At 47.8% G+C, this 25,490-nt stretch overlaps 1 protein-coding gene across 4 annotated transcripts in view; it reads left to right on the top strand.

Moving 5' to 3' along the window:
- Positions 1-25,490, top strand: part of ABCA1 (ATP binding cassette subfamily A member 1) — a 137,022-nt gene that overhangs the window by 91,880 nt on the left and 19,652 nt on the right. For 3 of the 4 annotated variants that reach the window (XM_082657620.1, XM_082657619.1, XM_082657621.1), the window contains exons 15-35: positions 192-414; positions 2,083-2,304; positions 3,313-3,517; positions 4,626-4,739; positions 5,723-5,894; positions 6,941-7,072; positions 7,934-8,076; positions 8,303-8,440; positions 9,279-9,499; positions 10,730-10,802; positions 11,755-11,957; positions 13,055-13,103; positions 13,296-13,409; positions 14,516-14,664; positions 16,340-16,464; positions 17,742-17,840; positions 20,218-20,407; positions 21,415-21,509; positions 22,744-22,776; positions 24,168-24,273; positions 25,127-25,201. In XM_082657620.1, coding sequence (XP_082513746.1) covers positions 192-414; positions 2,083-2,304; positions 3,313-3,517; positions 4,626-4,739; positions 5,723-5,894; positions 6,941-7,072; positions 7,934-8,076; positions 8,303-8,440; positions 9,279-9,499; positions 10,730-10,802; positions 11,755-11,957; positions 13,055-13,103; positions 13,296-13,409; positions 14,516-14,664; positions 16,340-16,464; positions 17,742-17,840; positions 20,218-20,407; positions 21,415-21,509; positions 22,744-22,776; positions 24,168-24,273; positions 25,127-25,201 — 2,881 coding nt within the window. The remainder of the gene's footprint in view (positions 1-191; positions 415-2,082; positions 2,305-3,312; positions 3,518-4,625; positions 4,740-5,722; positions 5,895-6,940; positions 7,073-7,933; positions 8,077-8,302; positions 8,441-9,278; positions 9,500-10,729; positions 10,803-11,754; positions 11,958-13,054; positions 13,104-13,295; positions 13,410-14,515; positions 14,665-16,339; positions 16,465-17,741; positions 17,841-20,217; positions 20,408-21,414; positions 21,510-22,743; positions 22,777-24,167; positions 24,274-25,126; positions 25,202-25,490) is intronic. The other variant, XM_082657622.1, reaches the window with a different exon arrangement.

The following is a 25,490-nucleotide window of genomic DNA, read 5'->3' on the forward strand; positions in this document are numbered from 1 at the left end:
AGTTTTCTTTGGCATCACTTTGTTAGTAGTGTCATCACTGCGTTACCCCACTCACGAAGCGTAACTGTCAGGGTACACAGGTCTGCCCGTCTCGGGCTCAGAACTGGTGCTTTCTCTTGCGTGCAGACCCAGAGGTGTTGGCCCAGGAGCCTGGCTTACACTCACCTTTGCTCCTCCCCCCGCCCTTCCAGCTTCCTGCGGGTCATGAGCCGGTCAATGCCCCTCTTCATGACGTTGGCCTGGATTTACTCTGTGGCTGTGATCATCAAGGGCATCGTGTACGAGAAGGAGGCGCGGCTGAAGGAGACCATGCGCATCATGGGCCTGGACAACAGCATCCTGTGGTTCAGCTGGTTCATCAGCAGCCTCATCCCCCTGCTCGTGAGCGCCGGCCTGCTGGTGGTCATCCTGAAAGTAAGGCTGCCTCACTGGCCCCTCCCTGCCCCCCGTGGGCCATGTGAGCAGAAGAAAGGCACGGATTCTTCGGAAGGGAAGGGGTCATATGTGCTGTTCCCTGCAATTCCCTCATTTTATAGTTGGGGAAGGGGAGACCGAGAGAAGGGCAGCAACTTGTCCAGAGTCGACCCAGCTGGTTAGCAGCTAAGCAGGACTGAACCTAGGGGTCTTGTATCCCAGGTGAGCACAAGCGTAACTACGCATGCTGTTTGGCAATGGTTCATGGCAGCATCAGAGAGTTACTCATTTTCCTAGATGTATTGGGTGGTAATTCTGCCAGAATTTCTAAAAACCATACTCAGAAGCATAGATATTGTTGCACGTTAGGATTTTCTGGAAGCAGAGACTGAGGCAGAGTTTGGGTATGGGTATTTCTTAGGGATCCACACCTCTAGAGGGGATGGGGAGGGTACAGGATTGAGCAGAGGGAGGAGTTGAACTGTGACGCACGGCCAACCCCCCGGGCACTCTTGCCGCGGAGCTGAAATGTCCAGCCCTTTAGGTTACCCCAAGGCCTCCCTCCCTGACACCCCATAGACCCAGGCCCTTCCATTAGTCATTGGAAGGGTGTGCCCCAGGGCCAGGCAGCTGTCTGCAGCTGGGACAAACCTAGAGGGGTTGACACCTGAGGCTGTCTGCTGACAGCCAGACAACAAGTCCTTCCTTGAAGGGGACTCTGTACAGTGCAGTTCTGTGTCCACCCCTTACATTAATAGGTTTATATGCCATTTTTTCACAATCATTTCATTTAAGGATGCATTGTTTAAAAAAATAAATGTTTTTAAAAGTGGAGGGGTGCAAAGGGAAAGGAAGTAACATTTAATTTAATACCAGCTACTATTCATTACAAATGAGCGCTTACTGATTGCCAAGCACTGTTTAAAGCACATATGTGTGCTGTCTTGTGATATCCTCACTAAATAACCCATTTAACATACAAGGAAATGAGGCCAAGGAAGGTTAAGGACTTCACTGGGGTCACTGACACTGTGGCAGAGCAGTTCTTGCTAAAGTCAAGCCCCCCTCATGCTCTGATGTCTGACTGGCAGGGCTGAGCTATGTGGCTGGGGTGGAGGTCCTGTGGCTGGTGGGTGAGAGCCACTCTGTGACAGCTGAGCGCTGGTGGGTCCTGCTGAAATAGAACCAACTGCTAGAGAGACACTTGAAGAGTCCACAGAGTTTGGATAATTGCGGGGATCCAGAATCCATAGCAGGTTCTCATGGGGGATGTTAACATGGCCTGACCCTTTTCCTTGGCTTTCAGAGGGAGAAGCCACGTGGGATGTTGTCTCCCACAATTCTTTCTTGGTGCCAAGAGTCATAGTCCTTATAGAAGAAGGAGAATCCAAGTGATACTATTTCTTGGAAAAACAAAGAACAAAATTGTCTGTTGAGATGAACCTTGGTGAATATCAAGCCTGGACTTTGTTTTGTTTCTGGCTCTACCATGACTTTGATGTGTGGTCTTGGGCTAGTCATTTCCCTTCAGTAGATTTCAGTTCACTCGTCAGAAAAATGAACAGCACTGTTCCTCTGTATTGTCTTTAAGATGAGCAGGAATAAGCCCTGGCTGCTTCCCATAGATCATTGCTTATTGACAGTCTTATTGGGTCTCTTCCTTCCCAGTTAGGAAACCTGCTGCCCTACAGCGACCCCAGTGTGGTGTTTGTCTTTCTGTCCGTGTTCGCCGTGGTGACCATCCTGCAGTGCTTTCTGATCAGCACGCTCTTCTCCAGAGCCAACCTGGCGGCAGCCTGTGGAGGCATCATTTACTTCATGCTGTACCTGCCCTACGTCCTGTGCGTGGCATGGCAAGACTACGTGGGCTTCACACTCAAGATCTTTGCGGTGAGTAACTCTGGCCCTTCTGCAGTAGCTGCAGTCACAGGCGCACCTGGTATTTCACTTCTGCTTTATAGTCCAAGCTGAGAACAGAAGATAAGAGATTCTCTTTCCAACGGGACTTGAACCTCAGTTCTAGATTCTATGCTCCTTGAAGGCAGGGACTGTGTCTTATTCAATTGCTTATTTTTAGTCCTCTGAGTGAACACTGGTTGAATTGAATCCAATGGCATTTTGTAGGGAGCCAGACTGCACTGCATGTGGTAAATGGCACTGGGGAATGCCTTTAGACAATAGAGGCCAGCTCTACCTTTTGTCTCCCAGCTCTGTTGGCCGTGTTAAGCTCGCCACAAAGTCACAGCCACAGATAGAACTGAAAGCTCTTGAGATCAGAAAAGGCTCCTTCTGGACTCTTGTCTCCCTTGTGTCCAGTATGGGGTTTCACTTGAGTAATATTTTCTGAACTTCAAGACTGAGGAGCAGGTACTCCATCTCCCTGCAAATCCTGGACTTCACTCCCCTCCCTTGTACAGAGGAGGAGAGGCCTCCTAGGGGGTGCAAGTCCTTATAAGACTGAGTTGTCCTGAGTTTTTTGCAGGACGCTCCAGATGCCTCTGTCTGGACCCGTTAGACATCAGCAGCCCCAGACAGGCTCCTATGACACTGAGCCATCACTGGCCGAGCAGGGAGCTTGAGAGGACCGTGTGTGTGTGTAAGGGACAGGATTGCTGAGCCCTTGAGGCACCTTCGGAAGCATAGAATTCTAAAAGTTTTACATTCCATCGTACATGCATTTCTGAAATGTGTGAGCATAATGAGTGCTTATAAATAGAATCACTTTATACGCTGCCGGGGAGCCCACTCCCCTAAAGGGACTCTGTAGATAAATATTTCCATATCTTGCAATTGATCCATTTGGCAAATTCACCTTTCTCCAGGTGACATTTGCATTAGCAGTGATAGGAGAATGAGAAACAAGGAGATGGATGAGTGACTTCTGCATCTTTCTCACAGAGCCTGCTGTCTCCTGTGGCTTTTGGGTTTGGCTGTGAGTACTTTGCCCTTTTTGAGGAGCAGGGCATTGGGGTGCAATGGGACAACCTTTTTGAGAGCCCCATGGAGGAAGATGGCTTCAACCTCACCACCTCGGTCTCCATGATGCTGTTTGACGCCTTCCTCTACGGGGTGATGACGTGGTACACCGAGGCTGTGTTTCCAGGTACACTGAGCTTCCACACTGCTTTAGACATCAGCCAGGGAAATGAAATTTCTAGCTGTAGGGCTTTCCTTCCTTTGTGCTGGCATTTCTGCAGGGCCTGGGTCTCCTTGGAAAGTGGTTAGGGCTTTGGACCTATGGCAAACAAATAGTCTCCAAGGAGAAGCAGCTGATGCTAAAAGTACAGCTCTTAGTACTGACACAGCTCTTGTTTCTTGAGCACTGTGTGCCAGGCACTGTGCAAAGTGTTTTACATACTTTGGTTCATTTAATCCTCATAAGACTACTCTGAGGGAGTTACCGTTCTAGCCAGTTTTTGCAAATGAGAGAACTATGACCCGAAGAAGTTAAATAACTTGCCTGTGGCCACAAAGCTGGTAAGAGCAGGTGCTTGGAGGTGAACCCAGGTGGGTCACACTGGGTCGGCTAGCCCAGGAGAATCCTCCCAGTGCTGACCCAGGTCTCTAATTCTGTATCCCCTGAATTACCACCAGCGAATGTTCTGTTTCCTGAGTACAGCTTGTGAATAATAAGATAGATTGGCTCTCAGCCCTTGCCTGTGCTTTAATCGAATTAGTATTCATAAAAATTCATTTTTATACTTCCCTTAATAAATCTCCTTGACCAAGACCTGCCTTGGATACATTTTCATAGAAGATCAAATTCTGAGAGAGTGAGGTTTAACTCTTTCTGGTTTCACCTACTGATTTTTCTCTAAGGGAGTGTATGTGAAATGTTTTTTACGTACCCTACCTGAACTTCCCACGTTGGATATGCAACTTTGTATCATACAGATCTGGATTCAAATTCTGAGTCCTCCACTTTACTGGCTGAGTGACCTTGAGTAGGCTACTTAACCCTCAGTTTCCTCATCTCTAAAGTGGGGATGATACCTGCCTCGTGGGGTTGCTGGAAAGATTCTGCAAGATGTTTGTCATACACAGGAGATCTCAGTAAATGTTATTGCCTCTCCTCCCCCACCTCCAGTCCATTTTGTCCTGTCTCCAAAGGCTGTGTCAAGGAGAGAGTCAAGGAGGCTGTGTCTGGCTGGGACACCTCGGGGATGCCGGGGCGTTGCTGAGCTTTGCTCACACCTGTGCTTTGCTTTCAGGCCAATATGGAATCCCCAGGCCCTGGTATTTCCCTTGTACTAAGTCCTACTGGTTTGGCGAGGAAGGCAATGAGAAGAGCCAGCCTGGTTTCAGCCAGAAGGGAACATCAGAAAGTAAGTTCTGCTGACCCGCCCTCCCCTTAACTGCAGTGCAGCTGCCCCTACTGGCTGTGGGGGGCAAGGGGTGGCTCTCGGCCTGAAGAGCCTAAAACCACCTTAGGGGTGGAGAAATCCCCTGAAGTGACCCTTTCCACATCCTCCCATGCATTTGTGTCCAGTGCTGTTGACTTATCGGGGAGTCACTATCTGGGCTTCTAAGGGACATTTCCTTTGTTCTCTTGGCTTCTAAATAAAGTGGCTCTTGATCTCTGCCTTCACCTCCGCCCACCCCATCCCCCCAAACACATATAACATACTTTTCATACTATCCTGACAGCTAGAAAGAAGAGGTAAAGACAGCCGTGGTTATGGAGCCATAACCTCTCTGCCTGCCTTGTCCTGATGACAGACGCATGCGCCTGTGCAGGCTGACGCCAGGTGGCTGCCACAGAGCTCGTTCTGTGCTTCGTAATGTTCTCAGCCTGCATTACCCAGAGTGCACATCCCCTCCTGGCTTCTGACTGTAGGTAGTGATGCCCACAGTTCAGCAAAGGCGCTGCCTTCTGGGCTTTTTTGCTCAGGTTCTTGGAGGGGAGCTCTTTGTGTTCGGTATAGCTTCCTAAGTCGTTCATAAGTCGCTCCCCTGGTGATCTCTTCCATGCCCTTCCCCCAGTCGCCAGTGGTGAAGTACGATGTTCCTTAGCATGGCTCACGAGTTTCCTTACCACCCGCCATTGCCCGCTGTGCCAGCTGCTTCACCTGCTCTTCCTTCTCTTCTTCCCCAGCCTCCTCTCTGCACCTTTATCACTGTATTCCCATCACCAACACTAGTGCCCAGATAGGCCCTAGATAACTGTTTGTTGCCCGTCTGCCTGAGAAACCAGAACTAGCCGTGGAGAGAGGACACTTGTAAAAGTGCAAGCACAGCCCCCTGCGTCTTGACACTCCACTCATCAGTGTCTTCTGTGGGCTCATTTCCATCCTGTGTCTTCTCACAGTCTGCATGGAGGAGGAACCCACCCACCTGAAGCTGGGCGTGTCCATTCAGAACCTGATGAAGGTTTACCGAGATGGCATGAAGGTGGCAGTTGACGGCCTGGCCTTGAATTTCTATGAGGGCCAGATCACCTCCTTCCTGGGCCACAATGGAGCTGGGAAGACCACCACCATGTAAGAAGAGGGTGTGGCTTTCTCAGAGTCAGCCACAGGAAGGTTCTGTCCTACAGTTAGAAATTCATACCTAAGAACATTGCCTTGGTTACCGGGCCAAGGGCAGAGCATATGAGGAATTGATGAATGTAAAAATGTTATCTAATCACAAGAGTGCTTTCCAAATGCTGGTTTTTCTCTAGATATTATTTCTTCAGGTTAAAATAGACTGGAGGCCTTTAGATGACCTTTCCCCTTCGGTTCTCAGAATTCTGCAGTATTTTTGGAACCTGAGACTGTGACAAGTCTGAGAAAAGGTCTCCTTTGGAGTTGGTTTGGTCAGAACTGTGAGGCAAGAATGTGGAAAGAGAGATTGGCTGTACTGGTGGGAGGAAGTAATTTCCAGGAACTCTGTCTCTAAGCAGATGTGAGAAACAGCTGGGCAGCTGGCTGGCTGTATGATTGCCTTCTCTGGGACCTATAAGGACCTTATAATGGACAGCTTCAGAAGGGAGCACAGGCGATAAACACACCAGCGTTACCTCAGTGGCTTTCAATGTAGTCCATCAGCCATTGCAGAGGGCATTTTGGTGGGGGAAGAGGTAATCTCTTCCTCCTGTTTTTCTTTTATATATTTTTAGCACGCAAAATCAATATATTATGAACATTGCAGAAACTCTTTAAAAGGTGCGCAAAAATCCTAACTGCCAAACACAAAAATTACTTTTATCTTTGAATCATTTGTTCTGCTTTGTCCCTTTTACTTGGACATGATTTTAAGCATAAAAAGAATATATGCTTTAAAGTGTACTTCCCATTGTAAATTGGAATCTTCATTTAAAAAATGCTTGTGCTGAAACTGCCATTTCCAACACATAGGCCCACTCCTAGCTGTTCACTGAAGCAGAGACTCCTTCGCTGTGTCGGGGTCTGTTGGAGTCCATTAGGAAGGAACGGGGCTGGAGGGTTGCTGCCTCTGCCGTCTGCCCGGACGCTGCCGCCTGGAGTGGAGCTTCAGGGCAGGAGGGCCAGTGCTGACTCCTGTACTTTAACGTTTTTGTCCTTAGGTCAATCCTGACCGGGTTGTTCCCCCCCACCTCGGGCACTGCCTACATCCTGGGGAAAGACATTCGCTCCGAGATGAGCACCATCCGGCAGAACCTGGGGGTCTGTCCCCAGCATAACGTGCTGTTTGACATGTGAGTACCAGCACAGGCTCTTTGGAGGTGTGTCGTGAGTCACGGGTAAGCATTTTACCACCTTTGGGGGTAGCAGACCTCACCTTCCTGGATGTGTTGAGGGCAGGTCGTCCTTTGATGTTGGAAAGTAACAGAATTGTGGGATGGGGAATGTTATATCAGTCCAGCTGGTGGATGTAGGCCTGGGAAATGGTGCTCTCCGTTCCTGTCCTTCTGGAGTAAGGACATCCTCTCTCCCCGCACACCCTCCCTGAGACCACCACCGCTCTCACCTGGCAGTAGCTCAGGGCCCTTGATACGTGGGTCCCGTGTTTCCTGCTCAGAACTTTTGCCCCTGTTCAGCCTGCCCATCACCAAGCAGGGAGCCGCCATGGTGAGCAGAGAGAGACCTGAGCTCTGTGACCTTGGGCGAGGGCATTCCCCCTTCTGAGCCCCGGTTTCCTCACATCTACAGTGAGCAACCTGGGCTTGTGTCCTCCACAGGGCCCCCCTTCTCTCAGGGCTGAAGTCCTTCGAGGTTCAGGAGGGCTGCTCCAGGCTAAGGCCGAGGCAGCTCGTTGGTTGGTGGGGCCTTGGGGAGGGCCCTTTGAGGACCTGCCACTGCCTGACGCGCGGGGGCCAGGCCAGCGGGGAATCGGGTGGACGTGACCTGTCACCCTGCTGCTTTGGCTTCTCACGTAGCTCATGTGACTGCTCACTGCTGTTCTACCTTGAATCCTTCCTGGAGATTATTTTTCAGAAATTGATAAAGTTAAAAAAAAAAGTGGGGAAAGAAAAATGTGCCTGTCGTGTTCTGGGGGAGGAGGCACTGTGTTCTGTGCGTCCTGGGGGCCCGGAGCCGACCTGCCCCTCTGTCCCCAGGCTGACTGTTGAAGAGCACATCTGGTTTTACGCCCGCCTGAAAGGGCTCTCGGAGAAGCACGTGAAAGCAGAGATGGAGCAGATGGCCCTGGATGTTGGTTTGCCGCCAAGCAAACTGAAAAGCAAAACAAGTCAACTGTCAGGTGAGGCCCAGAGCTGCCTTCCTCATCCAGCGCACCCCCCCGCCCCCGACTACACACACGCAGGAAATACAGCTGCCGCCGTGTCCCCGGCTTCCCCGGGGAGTGGGAGGGTGGGTCAGAAACGTGTTCCGGGCTTGTCCCCAGGTGGGCACCTTCATCCCTCTTTCGCCACCTCTGCTGTCACTCACTGGGGCTGGCCCTGGATCCTGTCTCCTCTGTCCCATAGGTGGAATGCAGAGAAAGCTGTCTGTGGCCTTGGCCTTTGTTGGGGGATCCAAGGTTGTCATTCTGGATGAGCCCACAGCCGGCGTGGACCCTTACTCCCGCAGGGGAATATGGGAGCTGCTGCTGAAATATCGACACGGTAACTGATGTGTATTTACTCTGCCTTCTGGGCTGGGAGGGGGAGGGAGGGAGGGCCGGCCTCTGGAAGAGTATCTCGTGGCTGTTCCTGCTAGAGCAACAGAATTGCTTTCAAGGAAAATGTGGAGCTGAGCTCTGAGCTCCGCCCTGGTGTGCAAGTGGGAGACCTGGTATCCAAGACCCTTCAAGTTTACACTTCATTCCCTAGGGGCCTGCAAGGAGAAGAGAAATGGGGATAAAGGGCATCCTCTGTGGGCCCCCAGGGCTCCCTCCAGCCTAGAACTTTCACATGTACAGTATAATTATGGTCTCCTATAGACTGAGATTCCCAAGAGCCAAGGCTGTGTTGTCCTTCATCTCTGTCCCCACATGGGGCACTAAACTTGTGTGCTGACAGAGTGGATGAATGGATGGGAGAGGTGCAGTCAGCTTAGAGGGGTAGAAGGTACACAAGGTGGTACAGTATGAGGGGCACAGCTCTGGAGTCAGCTCAAGCTGGCCCGAGACCTTGGAAAAGTCATTTAACTTGCCTAAGCTTCTTTATCTATAATGGTGGGAGTGCCCACCTTACAGAGGATTAAGTTAAATGAGAATGCACCTAGACCACGTAGCACACTGCTGGCATGTAGCAAGTTCCCAAATAAACATTCCCGTCCTTCATTCTGTGAGGGTGCAGCAGCCGTCCTCACAGCACTGCCATCCTGGGGGTCATGAGCACACAGGCCTCGGGGTCTTTCTCCCAGGCTTTCCCCTGCTCGTATTTCTGTAGTTCTGGCCACTGCGATGAGTGAGGACAGCAGGCCTCACCTGTGCCTCGTCCCTGTGTTTGTTCCCGGCAGGCCGCACCATTATCCTCTCCACACACCACATGGATGAAGCGGACATCCTGGGGGACAGGATTGCCATCATTTCCCATGGGAAGCTGTGCTGCGTGGGCTCCTCCCTGTTCCTGAAGAACCAGCTGGGGACAGGTTACTACCTGACCCTGGTCAAGAAGGATGTGGAGTCCTCCCTCAGCTCGTGCAGAAATAGCAGTAGCACTGTGTCGTACCTGAAAAAGGTGAGTTGCAGCCTCAGTGCTGGGCTGGTGCCGGGTCCGGGGAGTCGGGACTCATTGGCTGTGAGTGGCTAGTCCACATCTGCCCCATTCTGCCACCTTGACGCCACCATCTCCCTGCTCTGTGTCCCTTTGGAGTCACGTCGTACCTCCTACATGGAAATCTCTGGAGACTTCTGTTCCCATCATGCTAGCTCTGTTGAATCCCATTTCCTTTTTCCTATGGAGACACAATGAGTGATGGAGAAGGCCCTTAGAGGACTTAATTTTGTTGAAGAAGAAAGACTTACCAAGAGTTACGAGCCTTAGCTGAAGAATGCCCTGCTGTGCCTGCTCATTTCCTTTAAATCTCATTGACCTTAACTTTTAAACTACAAAACGGCAAATATATATTGAGCACCGATTTCATGCCAGACACTCAGTCTGGCAGACTCTGGCCATAAAGGAAAATCATGATAATAGTTGCAGCATTGTTATCATTTGCAAACTTTTTTTTTTTTTTTAATCTATCATCTCAAAGTACAGAGCAACCCTGGGAAGAAGGTATTGCAATTATTATCCCAGATGCGAGAAGTGAGGCTTGTAGGGATTTAGTTTATTCAAGGTCACCCAGCAAGTGAATAACAGAGGTGGGACCAGAGCCCAATAACCAGGTACATTTTCCCCTGTACTGCAGTACATGCCTGAGATTTATTTGTGTGTGCAAACACTGGCACCCAAAACACTTACATCCCAACCTTGACCTCCTGTCCACTTATTTATCTTTTAACTAATGTCTTGTGAGTCAAAGTGCAGTCTGAGACAAGCAGCGTCAGGATCACTTGGGAGCTCATTAGAAATGCGGAAACTTGGGCCCAACTCAGACTTACTAAATTAGAATCTGCATTTTAACAAGGTCCTCTGGTGAGGAAACACAAATTAAAGCTTGAGAAGCACTGAGCTAGATAACCAGGCAGGTAAATCCCACGCCCAAGACGGTCGTTGAGGGCTTGGTTACGGCACTCACTGGCAGGCCACAGTTCTTTGGAGAGCTCTGCTTCCCGTGCACACAGCCCATGTGTCAGATCAGACGGTGGCCTCAGAAGGCAAGGCAGCCCAGTTGCATGCCTCCCAGGAGAAGCCCTTTGCTCCGGTTCTCACACGATAGAGCTTCTCGGAAGCCCCCAGGTGAAGGTGGTGGGGCTGCACCTTGCTCGGTCCCTGACCCATTCTTACCTCCTTCTTTGCCATCAGGAGGACAGTGTTTCTCAGAGCAGTTCTGATGCTGGCCTGGGCAGTGACCATGAAAGTGACACGCTGACCATCGGTAAGGACTCTGGGGTTTCTTATTCAGGTGGTGCCTGAGCTTCCCCCAGCTGGGCAGAGTGGAGGCAGAGGAGGAGAGGTGCAGAGGCTGGTGGCGCTGACTCAAGGTTTGCTGCTGGGCTGGGGCTGGGCGGCTGCGGGAGAGGGTGCAGCTTGGTGGCGGATCGGCCTGACGCTTGCCGGGGAGCCTGGGGCTTGGTCTGGGAGCTGGCAGGGCAGTGTCCCAGAGGGCTGAGATGATTGGGGCTGGGGGGATCCCTTAGGGGAGTGGGTCTGGCTGCACACTGGACACTGGAGACCAGGGATGTGGAGCTGAGTAGCCAAGCTGATAGTGGAGGGATTGAGGTTCAGTGCCTAGGGAGGGTGAGTGCCCAGGAGAGGAGCAGCCCACTGGATTTCCCTCAGGAGGTGTGTATAGGAGGCCAGTGTCACCAATAACACATATGGAACAGAAGCCTTTACCCTGGCCATGTCTTCCCCATCCTAACAGCTGGCTGTTCCCAGGAAGGCTCTGGCTCTCCTTCCGTGCCCTGTTTGATTAACCCTCTATTGAGGGACATAGAAGGAGCCTCCTTTAAAAGGTTAGAGAAAGGTGAAGACTCTTTTACAGTTCCTTTAGTCAAGCTTTCCATTGAAGAATCCTAGCACTTAGGCAATAGCCACCAGGCTTTCCACCTCAGAAGGCCGGCCAGCCAGCCAGCCACCCACCATGCACTGAGGACCTACACTGTGCCCGGCTTTGGTGATACAAAGGTGAATAAGACCCAGCCCCCGCCCCCAGGAACTCTCAGGTCAGAGATGAACACGTGGAATGACTTCAGTGTCTGGACCATGTGTGCTGTGTGGGCAAGCGGGCTCCTAAGGAGTAAGCAAGGGAGAAGGTGGAGAGCGGCCGGCCCCTAATGGGGGGCCTCGGAGTTGGCTGAGCCGCGTCTGTTCTTTGGTCCCTACAGATGTCTCCGCGATCTCCAACCTCATCAGGAAGCACGTGGCCGAGGCCCGGCTGGTGGAAGACATTGGGCATGAGCTGACCTACGTGCTGCCCTATGAAGCCGCCAAAGAGGGAGCCTTTGTGGAACTCTTCCATGAGATTGATGACCGGCTCTCAGACCTGGGCATCTCCAGTTATGGAATCTCAGAGACTACCCTGGAAGAAGTAAGTTCGGTGGCTGGCTGTCAGAATAGAGCAGGGCCAGCGATCCCGGCGTCAGACAGGCAGCCTGCGTGCCCACTGGGAATAGGATCACCATGGACCTAGGCATTGAGTGCTTAGGTCGTTGGCATCTGGGTTGTGTTGGTTCCAGTTAACCCTTTAAGGTTGTAGTGGGAGATACAGGAAAGAAGTATTAGGATTGCTCCCTGGTATGACTGTGTCATGACCATGCATCGGAAATGGCCAACATTTATGGAAAATCTACTTGTGCCATGTGCTAACCTTGGTGTGTTTTGCTTTTTTCAATCATTGTAACTTCATTTAATCCTCATAACAAGATGAGAAAGTTGACATTCAGGGAAACCAAGCAAGGATTCAGAATCAGGGGTTTTGGGCTTCAAAGCTCATACTCTATTACTGTGTAAGCAGTGCCTCTCTTTAGAGAGACCTCAAGGGCTGGAAGGGGTATAAAATTGTCTGGCCCAGTAGTCTCCAGGTTTGACTGTGCAGCAGAATCATATGAGAATATTATTGACAATAAAAATTCCAAGGCTCAGCTCCAGGGTCTTTGAATCAGAATTTCTGGAGGTAAGGCCTTAATGTCTGTGCTTTTATTGCATGCTTCCTGGGCAGCGTCTGGGCAGATCAGAGTTTGGGAATCATTGGTCTAGTTCAGATTGTTTTCTGATGTTGGAATCCCTGCCATAACATTTCTAGTGATGGGAACCCCTCCTCTCTTGATATCCTGTCTCGGATAACCTATCACGGTGTGCTAGCCTACTCAAAGATTTGGGGCCATAGACTTGGAAGAAGCCGCTTGGCTCATTCCCTGTAGGTTCAGAACAAATTCCTCCTTCCGCAGTGTCCTCATGTCACAGCTTTAATTTGAAAATGATTGTCTGGATTGATAGCCCTCACCATTGGGGAAATGTTCTCTGGTAAAAACGGCTTCTCTCCCAAGTGACTCTGACAAAGTGTTATCAATAAATGAGTCTTCTACGTTTTGTCTTTAGGGGCTAGCGTACCGTTCAGTCATGTAATAATCATGGCAGTTGCTCTCACAATGTGGTGCTTATGACACTCTCACTCTTATTTTCCAGATATTTCTCAAAGTGGCTGAAGAGAGTGGGGTGGATGCTGAGACCTCAGGTAACCCTCCAGGGGGGCTGCACATTCTCTGGGCTGTGCCCCCTGTAGGCTGTCTTAGCTCACCAGGCTTGTGCCTTTCCCTTCAAATTGTTTTATGACATTCTTACTTTTAGTGGATAGATTTGTTACAGATTCAGAGTTTGTTTTGCTACAAATAAAGTGAAACATGGGGTTCCTTCCTTTTGCCTTCAGATGGCACCCTACCGGCAAGACGAAACAGACGGGTCTTCGGGGACAAGCAGAGCTGTCTTCGCCCATTTACTGAAGATGATGCTGTTGATCCAAATGATTCCGACATAGATCCAGGTCCGTTTGGGCAAGATCTTCATTCTGTTGCTAGAAAGTGAATTTCTCTCTTATGTTCTTCTCCGGTGTTATCTTTCGAGGTCCTTGAACCAGGATGGCAGATGCCTACAGGGTCCAAAGGGAAGAGAGAGAATGAGAAAAGCCACTTTCCCCTTTTCAGGGTTGTGTATACAGTCAAACCTGAAAGAGCCTGTCCTCACCACTTCCTTCACTGCACTGAGATCGCTCTCTCAAGATACACACACATCAAAAGATGGCCCCTCAAAAAAAAAAAAAAAAAAAAAGATGGCCCCTCAATCCTCTGAATCCATTTCTTACCTTTTCTCGCGTACATTAGGTGTTTAATTGTTGAATAAATGTTCTCTGAAAGGACGGAAGATTTTGAAAGAGCGAGGTGCATTTGCTTTTAGAGTTAATTGGACCCTTAGACTTAGCTGTTTTGGATGAGTGTGTCCCTGCGTATTTGACTGGGATGGAGAAGCGGGAGGCAGGAAATGAAGCAACTATTGGTAAGATGTCAAGCCACCGCAGTTAGAAATGGTTTGTTTAAGACAAGGATTTCTATAAAAATTTTTTGGAACAGAAACCTTCCTGACTCTCCCATGCCTGTGCCACGTGAGTGTGTGACTCTCATGTTCTCCCTAACTTCATACATCGTTAGTGCTTAGATCACTGGAATGTGTCCACCTTTTACCAAAAATATAATAAATGGGAGACAGATTGCTGTTGTGTGTTCTCAAGTATGTCAGCCTACTTACATGGCCTGTTTTGTAGAATATTCTGTAAGAAATTGAGGATGACTTGATTCATCTGAATGGCTTGACGTAGCACCATTATGTGTGAACATCTCTCTTCAGCTGTCTCAAAGCACCTTCATTTTTCTGTGCTCATCAGATAAGAACCCAAAGGCAGGAACTGCTGCTGTCATACGTTTGGGGTCATCCCTCTTCCTTGGATGTGAATTTGTCACCAAGGCCCTTTACTCCTTTACTTTTACCTTCAAACGCAAGCCTCCAAGGTGGTTGCTGAAGATGCTGGAGGGAGGAGCGTGGGGATGTCAAAAATGCCTGATATAATAGGTGACCTTCAGTGTTGGCTTTCTGCAGAATCCAGAGAAACAGACCTGCTCAGCGGGATGGACGGCAAAGGCTCCTACCAGGTGAAGGGCTGGAAACTCACACAGCAGCAGTTTGGGGCCCTTTTGTGGAAGAGGCTGCTGATTGCCAAACGGAGTCGGAAGGGATTCTTTGCTCAGGTGAGAAGTGCTGTTCCAGGCCAAGGACTCAGCCTTCCTTGATGGGCTGCAGGCTCCCTGACCAGTGAAGACAGGGTAGCATCATTGTTATAAGATGGACACTGGAGCCAGATGATCTGTATTTCAATCCCAGTTCTGCTTCTTGCACTCATGTATCTGTTGCAGGTTACTTTTCTGAGCCTCAGTGTCCTTATCTGTAAAATGGGGATAATAATAGTATCTATGATATAATTGTTATGAAGATTAAAATGAGTAAGTGATTAGAATGAACCTCACGTTAGTAATTACCGTGTGTTAGTTTTATCGTAAAGGAGAGTATAACAAGGACAAAGGTTGGAAAAACTGGCTGGGCAAATTAAACTTTCATAACTTCAGAGATGATATGCCCAGATGCACTCAACATATGAACTTATTGGAAACTTTATTTTTCTCTAAGTTGATGTTTATCTGAAAACTGATAGAAAAGATAACCAGAGGTCAGACAAAAAAAAAAAAAAAAAAGCAGAGAAGACTCATTACACTCTTGCCTGCATGTCAGTGTTTGCACGCTAACTTGCTGGGTTAGGAGGGATGAAATTATTCTAGTCTATAAAATCAAGAAGTATAAAGAAGTTGCAGAGATTCTTCTCTACAGACTATGTAAGTAACGCACAGAATATGAGTTTGGAGTGCATAGACTTAGGTTTGAATTCTGGTTCTGCTACTTATTGTCTCTTTGGCCTTGGGCAAGTTACTTAGTCTCCCTGAGCCCCAGTTACCTTGTTTGTTGATTGGTGATAACGATATTACTACTTAGGGTTGTAATGCTAATTAAATGAGATAATGCTCATACAGTTTTTTCCCATGGAATTAATCACCTAGTGATTACTTTTCTGCATTGAAACGCGAGAACATTAGAACCAGGGGCATCATTTGGATCTTTTTTTTTTTAACGGATAAATTTCTCAGGAATAAATGGAAGGAGCTTAGAGTTTGCTTATAAAGTATGTACAAGTCATTGTTTTCAGAGAAGGTACAGGTGTAAAGTTTAAGGTGGTTTAGTAAGGATTTCGATTAATCGTGCTTTTTGAGGCCATCAGGGGAAGAAATAGCTGCTATTCCCTTTCCATGGAGACAGTGCTGTAGAGTGGTTTTATCAAAGTATGGGATCTGAATGGGTCACCTAGTCTGTCTGCAGATTACAAATGAGAAGACTGAGACCATAGGGGATGTGACTTTACATGGATACGCTTATAGTAGAGAAAGAACAAAACTACAGGTCTTCTGGCTTCTGGTCCAGGCTTCAGCTCTCAGCTTTTGTCTGAGCTGAGCTCATGGCCAGTGTGGTCTTTCTCAGGTTTTCAGAGAGGAGAGGGACCTGGTGTTCTAAGTCACCCTGACATGTGACCACTGTTTACTCTGTGAAGTTCTCAGCTTGGTGCCCCTGTCAGGGGGCCACAGCCTCTGGCCTTGTGTTGCCAGCTTCCAGAAATGCCCCGGAGGGAAGAGGTTTACATTTCAGTCTCCATTGCTTCCAACCTGCCAAGAATGCCTTGGTGGAGCTGCGCCCTGTGCACACTCGAGTGATGGCTGGTCGGAGAGGCTGGCTGGACTCACGGGGCCTTGCCCTGTGGCCTTCTTTCTAACCCTTGTCCTTCTCCTGCGATTTCTCTTCCCTCCTACCCCCTGGTTATAGATTGTCCTGCCGGCTGTGTTTGTCTGCATCGCCCTGGTGTTCAGCTTGATCGTGCCACCCTTTGGCAAGTACCCCAGCCTGGAACTTCAGCCCTGGATGTACAACGAACAGTACACATTTGTCAGGTATGCGTTTGCCTTCTGCGCCCAAGGTGGGAGGAGACCTCAGGCCGACCAGGGTGTTTACTGTGCTGAGGGCCAAGGGGAGGGGGACTCGAGAGTTACACAGGGGCATGGATTTATCAGCTGTGGCTACAGCCCTCACACAAACTCATGTTAGATGCAACGGACAGCGGTGAACAAAACCTGAACTAACAGGCCAGTCCTGTTACCGCATTTAAACTCCATTCCTCTTTATACGCTGTTGTGAGGAACATACGTGTTTTATGTAAGTAATCTGCCCTTGCAAAAAAATCTATGATTGAGCTATAATATATTTGGATTTTCATAGCTATGTCTTTATTCTGTAGTTGAACACATGGCTTCCATACACTCAGAGCATCGCACCTCCAGGTTCTTGTTTTCTGCATGATGCAATTCGTGTATTTATTATTTAGTCTTTTAGCTTATAGATAATAGCTAGCTAGTGTTTGTTTTTTAGACCAAAATGCCAGCTGCTCTGTAACAATCCAATGCTTCAAACAAAAGGACAAAGGAATTTCTGCATCACGTTATACAGGAGTTTTCCTCAGTCCCATAGTGTTTGTAGATCTTTTGATTGGGGAAGCGTGTCAGTGATGTCAAAGGGAAGCTTTAAAGAAAAAAAAAAAATATATATATATATATATAATATAACATGTGACTCAGTCTCTTTTTGTCTAATCCCATGCTTCCTTCCTATTTAGTGAAGGTTTACTTTCTTCTTTCCTTTCCAAGCTGCTGACCTTGTATTGCCCGGGGCTGTGGAACACATGGGCTTGTTTTGTGTTTGTAACCTGTACTCATCGTTGTTTGTGTTTTCCAGTTGTCCGTGCAAACATTCAGCCCATAAAATCAGCCTGCCCTTTCCTAGAAAATCCCTGTGGTCTATGCCTAATGGATAATTGTGAAAGTACTTTTGAAATACTGATCATTAATGAATTCATGTACTTCACGTTAAAATATATACGTACATGTGTGTATATATGTGGGTGGGTGTGTACACATGCGTGTGCACATCTCTATACATATAACTTACTTACACGAGCTCCGCTTTGGAGTGCTGTATGTTACCTTGATAACAAATATATGGCCAGAGGCTGAGTTCCTTGTGGGTGGGTTCTGTGTTTTATTCATTTCTGTTTCAAGAGTTTGGCACACAGGAAGTACTTAATAAAGTGTTTAATTAAAAAACAATCGCCTTCCTCCTCCCGATTCATGGTTTTAATGCATTGCTGAGCTGGCTGCCTCTCATGTACCTACAGTAATGATGCTCCTGAGGACGTGAGCACGCAGGAACTCTTGAGCGCTCTCACCGGAAAGCCTGGCTTCGGGACCCGATGTATGGAAGGAAACCCAATCCCGTGAGTGCCACTTGAGCTGTGAGCCCCGCCACGGCTGGCTTCTTGTGCTTGTCACCTGCTTTGATCTCTACACTGCTTTTATCATTTGTATGCCACATGGTGACTACCATCATTTGCCCTTGGAAACATTTTTTATTTTAGAAAAGTTAATATAGAGATTTAATCAGACCACCTAGGAACAAACATAACAAACTAGGAGAGTCTTCTAGCATCTTGCCAGGCAAATGACTATAGACGTTTGTTTAGTGCTTTAGAAATGAATATTTAATTTAAATAGTACTTTATACTGATCCCTTTTCTCCAGCTCCTATACCTAAGTGCAGAGACAGGCTCCCATTATGTATAATTTGCAGTTTTGTTTATCAGCTTCTTCACTCTAAAAGCCTGAAAAGATGGCATTGTTTTTATAAAAATGGACATTTTCTTCTTTCAGAGTTGCGTATTTTTATCATATTCTCCTTCAAAGTCCTTTAAAAAAAAGTAGGCAGTGTATAAATAAATTCAGTGAAATACCCATACGACTCTAAGTGTATATGGGAGGAAGGCATGGCCAGAGATCTTTGTGAGTAAAGACAGTGAAGAGAGGTGAGGTGCTTCTGAGAGAACCCAGTGATGGTAGAGGCAGGTTCAAGTTTCCAGGCTCAGGTAGGTTGTTAACCACAGACTGAGGAATTATGGAGAGTGTGGGAAGGTGTGGATAGATTGGAGAAGGCCTAACTTGAATTCCAGGTTTTAAAGGGAAGGTAGTGAGCCTGCAGGAGACAGACACCGCCTGTGTGTGCAAGGTTTCAGAACAGATTGCTAAATGGATAGCCATTATGTGCTTGTCAGCTCTTATCAATTGAGTGCTTACTGAACATTTGTTAGTACTTAATACTTGCTAAGTGATCAATCCTGACAGTATCAGTTCCTAAAACACAAGGTGACCAAGGTGGAGACGGTCAGAGATTTCACAGGACTTTTGATGAGATTCCACTTGGAAGTTCTCTGTAGGCGAGAGAGGAGAGTGAGATGAGGTAATAACGCAGGTAGGTGGACTCATCACATGCCAGCTCAACAGTATGGACTCATAGATGGACGCCAGCCAAGGAAGGATCTGTAGGAGCCAGGCCTGCATTGAGAGGTGCAGGCCTGACCTCACAGGTTCGCAGCCTGGGGGCAGAGCACCCACTGACGTGTACTGGGGTCCGTCTGATGTAAGGGCCCCACTGTGGAGACTTCTAGGTTTTTCAGTAAGTAGTGGAACTGATCTCAGCCAGTGATCTTGTGAAGGTTTTAGAGCGTGAACTTCAGGACGGCACCATCTTAGTCTGACTTTTCCATTTAGTCCAGGTGCTTTAAAGAGAGAACTAGAGGGCAATCCACAAAACTGTTCATTTGATAGAAGAATCATCTAGACTGTGGCTCTGCTTCAAATTGTAGAGTTTTGAAAGGGAAGGGATGTTAGAAATGCCTTGTTGAAATGTGACTTATTGAGACAAGTCATTTCATACTTTTGTTTCACTAGTGGAGAAAATAGGCCCTGAGAGGGCAAGTGACTTACTGATGGTATCACAGTAATTCAGAGCTCAAGTCAGACATAAAGGCCTGTGTTTAGTTACCTGGGATGCTTGCAAACAGCCTAGCTCTTCATGTACCAACAACTCTGACCCCTACTCACTGTGCCCCTCCCAATTCTCTACTCGTTTTGAAACATAAAGTGCATCCTGACACTCTCCACCAGGTTTCAGCACGTTGAACATAAAATGCAGACTCCTCGCAGGCCTGTGTCCTGTGGCTCCCGCCTCCCTCTCCTCATCTCCCATCACTCTCCCTCGCAGCTCATCACATTCCAGCCCCACTGCATTCCTGTTGTTCCTTCAACGTAGAACACTCGGGACCTTTTCACCTGTGCTCTGTTGCTTCTGCTTGTAATATTTTTCCCCTGCATCCCTGCCCAGCTTGTTCTCTCCCAACATTTAGGTTTTGGCTGAAGTGTTTAATTGTTTGTTATCGAACTCTTTCCTGGGAATACAACCTCCATGAAGGTTGTATTTGTCTTTGTCTTCTCACCCCAAATTCTCAAATATGCAGGACAGTGTCTGGCACATAGTAGATGCTCAGTGAGTGTCTGTTGAGTGAACACATGGGTGAGTGATTGAATGCTGGTGATTGGATTGACTTGAGTTCAGTATATGAGCATTTAGGCCCTCTTTGTGTTCCATCATCCTTCACTGTAAATGAGTTTGTAACTTACAAGTCTGTGGGGCGGATCAAATAACCAATTGATGAGGGGATACATGCATGTTTGCAGTTGTTATTGATTGGTCCTGTGCTCTGAGGCAATAGGAGGGGCCAGGCCCTCTTGAGTGATCCTACCTTTGACGTCCCTTTGCAGAGACATGCCCTGCTCGGTGGGGGAGGAGGAGTGGAGCACCACCCCTGTGCCCCAGACCATCACGGAGCTCTTCCGAAACGGGAACTGGACGATGGAGAACCCCTCCCCCGCCTGCCAGTGTAGCAGCGACAGAATCAAGAAGATGCTGCCCGTGTGTCCCCTGGGGGCTGGGGGGCTGCCTCCTCCACAGGTGAGTCACTTTCAGGGTGTGACCGTTCAGGTGGGGTGCAGGGTGGGCTTGGGGAGAAGGAATGGGTGACCTGCCGTGTCAGGAGGGTCTCTTTCAGTCATGATTCTTGTCATAGGGAAAAGCATGTGAGTTTTGAGAGGAGGGGCCTTGGAGCACATTGTTCCTGTATCTGAGGGAGCTTAGCCTGCTTCTCTCTTTTGAAGTCAGCCTAGTTTCCTTACTGGTTCGAGGTCCAACCAGAATACGACACTCTGGATCAATGAGCTGTGGAAGGCACACTGTGGACTCTCCCCCAGTGGTGGTGTCACGGGACAGACTGTGACAAGCCCAGCTTCATCTCTGCCTCTGCCACAGATGAGCTGGTGACCTTGGACAGGTCACGCTGAGTCCCTGGGCCTGTTTCCTCACCGCTGAATTAGGGAGGCTCGCCCATAAAACTTCTGTGGGTCTTACAACTCTGACATCCTCTGAAACTCTGGTGTGGGAAACAGTTGTGAGCCATTTTTTCTGAGAATGATTTCAGGAAGAGGCTTGCTTTTGATGTCTCTCTGCTGCCTTATCAGCGTCCAGGTTGCAGGGTGAGGAGAAGGAATTTCAAATGGTGTTGAAAACTTAAAGCAGTCCTTCCTGATTGCGTTTCTTCAAAATAAGAGCTCATCTCTTCATCAGTATAACTCCAATGAACAAAAGAATTTGCTAGGCATAGTCAATGGTGCTGGTCCCTGAAAACCTTTTGTAACCATAAAGAATGATACTTCACGGTCTAACGCTTAGTTGTTCAGAATAATTTGCTGGGGCTTTCCTTGGCTTGCCATAATGGCCCTGCTGAGAGCAGAATGGATCAGACCTTGGTGGCTGGCTGATGGCAGAGCCTGGGCCCTGTGGGCAGAGTCTGGTCACACTGTGGTACATGTTTGAGGGACATGTGTCATTGTTGTCCTTGATTTGTTTTCTATTCCAATTCTGGTCCATAAAGACACATGCACTTGGTTTTTCTGTGATAACAGAGAAAACAGAACACTGCGGACATCCTTCAGAACCTGACGGGAAGAAACATTTCGGATTATCTGGTGAAGACATATGTGCAGATCATAGCCAAAAGGTCATTATTTACTCAACTTGGCGCCTGCTTAATCATTACTGCTCAGAGGAAGGAAAAGCCAAAAAAAATAGTAGATTGAGTAGTGGGGGGAACATCACATTTTGACCTGATGTTGTCTTTTGGAAGTTTAGGATATTCTTTCAAACTAGGAAAGATGATGGGAAGTATTATGAACATTCAGCTTCAAGACTGAGGTTGCATGGTTCCAGGATGAAAATAAATCTGGATTCAAATTCTAACTGCTGCTTATTAGCATTTTTGACCACGGGCAGCCAGTTACCCTATTAAAGCCTTAGGTTGTATAAAATGTGATAATAATGTTGCTCTTATTAGTTTGTCATGAGGATTACATGAAACGATACATGTGAAGTACCTCTCATGGATGGAATGAATGATAATACACGCAATATAAAGAGAGCCCTGGCCCAACTTAACGGCCTGTCTTGGCTGTAGAGCCTTGCAAGAGCCATATAACTTCCTGGGGCCTGGGATGGGAATCGTCCCTTTGTCCAGCATATCCGTGCCACAAATGCTACCTGCACACGCCCTCTTGGTTATCAGATTGACTGACACTGTATTACAGTTCTTGTGTTCATGTAACCCATATTCTACATAATAGTGGCCCTATTGACCTTCAAAGAAATTAACAGGAGACATAGGAAAAAACATAGTATATGTAGGGGTTGGTATTATCCATGGTTTCAGGCATCCGCTGGGGGTCTTGGAATGTATCCCCTCCAGATAAATGGGGACTGCTGTATTTAGTTGATGCTCAGAAAATGTTTGTTCTAGCTCCCTTCCTATCAGCTTGGTTAGTTGGGCCCCTAAGTTAGGAGTTCTAGTAACTTTTAATGACAAGGGTATGCTTGAATGACAGTTACTGTGAGTTTTCAAGAAAGAGGCATAACCTCTCCATATGTCATCCATAATTGACCTATTATTTTGAATTTTAAAAAGTTTCTAGTTTGATCACCTCTGTTGATTTTTGAGTTGTTTTTAATATAAGGCATGACCTTCATATAAATCATAAGGTTTTAATATGGGGAGGAGAAAAGACATGCTGATTAGGACTTCTTTCCATTGGCAAGGCCCTACAGCAGCAGCCCAGCCGTAGGGTTATTTCTGTCCCTTTGTTGTATCCTCAAGTAGATACTTACTCCTTTCGCATCATCAGGAATAGGGTCAATGTTTCTTTGGACTGATTTCTGGTTTCTTTGTCTTTGGCCTTCTGCAGCTTAAAGAACAAGATTTGGGTGAATGAGTTTAGGTAAGTTGACCTCGCTGTGCCTTCTTTTCATTTTCTTTGACTCCTAAAGTTCAGGAGGATGAATTTGATGCAGTTTTCTTGGATCCCGGGAAGATGTTAGTTTAGGGATTGCTTTTCCGTTAGCATTTCTGCTCAGTGCCCAGCTGCCACTTCAGAGGCCTTTGGAATATTTGGCACACTGATGTCCTTGAGGAGATTTTAGAAGTTCCTTGTGGGTCTCTAGGGACTTGACAGGAAGCACGATGTTTTGAGGGAAAACCTATGCTAGTTAAACTTACCAAATCAAATTCCTAGGAGTCCTAGTGACTCAAGGACAATTTTTCAGGTCATTGGCATAACCAAGGAGGTCTTAGATGAAATAAGAGGCATCAAAACCGTCTATGTTCATTGTATTTCAACTCATTTATCCCTCTGAGTTTTTTTTTTTTTGCGGTACGCGCGACTCTCACTGTTGTGGCCTCTCCCATTGCGGAGCACAGGCTCCAGACGCGCAGGCTCAGTGGCCATGGCTCACGGGCTTAGCCGCTCCGCGGCATGTGGGATCTTCTCGGACCGGGGCACGAACCCGCGTCCCCTGCATCGGCAGGCGGACTCTCAGCCACTGCGCCACCAGGGAATCCCCTTCTGAGTTTTTTTTTTAAATAACAATGTTTCTATTAGAAAATAAAACCAGAGTCCCATCAGCATAGCAAGAATCATTCTCTCCTCTGCTGCAGTCAGGCTGTCTCCGACCCACCCTCCACCTCCACCCCTGCCCATATCCCTCTAAGTTTTGAAGGAGCAGATGGGACTGGGGAAGAAAAGAAGGAAGGATCCTTGAAGTCCATCAGTTCTCATGAGAAATGAGATACCTTACATGGCTGCCTCAAAACTTGGCTTTGTCCCTGCCTCCCATCTTCCTTCTTTGCCTTTTCTCCAAGAGCCAGGACTTACTGAGTAACTGAGCAGGGCGGAATCAGGACCTTTTGTGGTTCTCCTGCTATGGAAGAGCCATGGCCTGTCTCTAAACCCTTTCAGGCCTCTCTGGTCAGTGTCTTCACTGCTCATCCTAACTTCCCATCTGCTTGCCTGGAGACCCAAGTTCAGGCCTGAGCCACCAGGGGTGGGAGGAGCATCTGTGAGATGAGCATTCTTTCCTCAACATCTCAGATGTCTCACTTAATGTATAATCAGACCCAGGTCCCTCCCACTTGGGCAGGAGATAGAAGAGTTAAGAGATTACCAGAGTCCATTAGAGGAGGCCAAGGTGAAACTTTCTCTGAGTCTTACTTGGGTCCTACTTTGAACAGGCAGTTCATCTAAATGAAGCATTACATCCTTCGGTGGCGTCTGCTGCTGAATGTTATTGGACCCCACACCGCCTGTGTTTTAATATCAGGCTGTTCTTTTAGGTACGGTGGATTTTCCCTGGGTGCCAGTAATTCTCAAACACTTCCTCCGAGTGAAGCAGTTAATGATGCCATCAAGCAAATGAAGAAACACTTGAAGGTGGCCAAGGTACAGTATCCATCCCAAGACATGTCAGAGAGAAAATGAGTTGCTAGTACATGGGAGTAGTTGGCAGGTAGATGATCACCTTTCAGCTTATTGTTTAAGACTTTCAAATACAAAGCCATCACTGGGCATTTAGTGATCTTGGGCCAGCCAAGACTGAGCTACTCAGTATGTTATTTACTATCTGAAAGTGCAGATCAAAAACAAATGCAGAGATTTTAAATCTCTCAGTAACTTAAGCATAGCCAGTGGATAAATAAACTGGGCATCAAACATACTTTTCTGAAACAATCTCTGGCTAAACAGGAAATGAATCATTTTCTTTAAGCTGGCAGCTAGTTTTAGCACCTAATAAGCATTCACTTCATTTATCTGTATCTCAGGTTCCCCATTTCTAAGTTTGAATTGGCGGGGGGGGGGGGCGGGGGGTGTCAGGTGATATGGCCTCTAGGGTCACAGACGGCAGGGATTGTCTTAGAGTCTGAATCTCTGCCCTTGAGGCACAGACCCCACGTCTGATGCATCTGCATACTGAGTGTAGTTCTGGGTCTTAGGAGGATGTCAGGGGAGCGCGGTGAAGAATCCTCAGCCAGACATCTACATCTTGGGACTTTGAGTCACAGCGTTTCCCTCTGGTTCCTTTAAGACCTGTGACTCATGGCAACAGCGCTGCTTTAGAAATCTGGTCCCTTGTTTCTCAGGAGCCAGTTACTCAGTGGCTTCAAGGTTCATTTCAATGAACAACGCAGGGGCAGTGTTGCCCTTCCCAAGGTTGTCCCATTGTGCACAGACCCCAGACCTCCTGTTGCCCTCCCCTGTGGACCATCCCACTGAGGCAGCTTTCTGTCATTCACAGGACAGTTCTGCAGATCGATTTCTCAGCAGCTTGGGAAGGTTCATGACAGGACTGGACACAAAAAATACCGTCAAGGTAAAGCCTTTGTTCCAATAGCTTTTTTTTGGTTTTATTTTGGCCGCTCATTGGTGCTTGAGGGATCTTAGTTACCCAACCAGGGATTGACCCCGGTCCCAGGGCAGTGATAGCACCGAGTCGTAACCACTGGACCAGGGAATTCCCTCCAATAGCTTTTTGATGAACAATAGTCCCTATGTTCCCCCGAAGTACTTTCAGCTCATGATAACATTGATTCATGACAGAAATATCTCTGAATTTTACAATATGATGATGAAGAGAACTTGCTTTGCCACCATTCACACCA

This window comes from Grampus griseus, assembly GCF_964374135.1.
Source record: "Grampus griseus genome assembly, chromosome: 6".
Taxonomy (NCBI): Eukaryota; Metazoa; Chordata; class Mammalia; order Artiodactyla; family Delphinidae; genus Grampus; species Grampus griseus.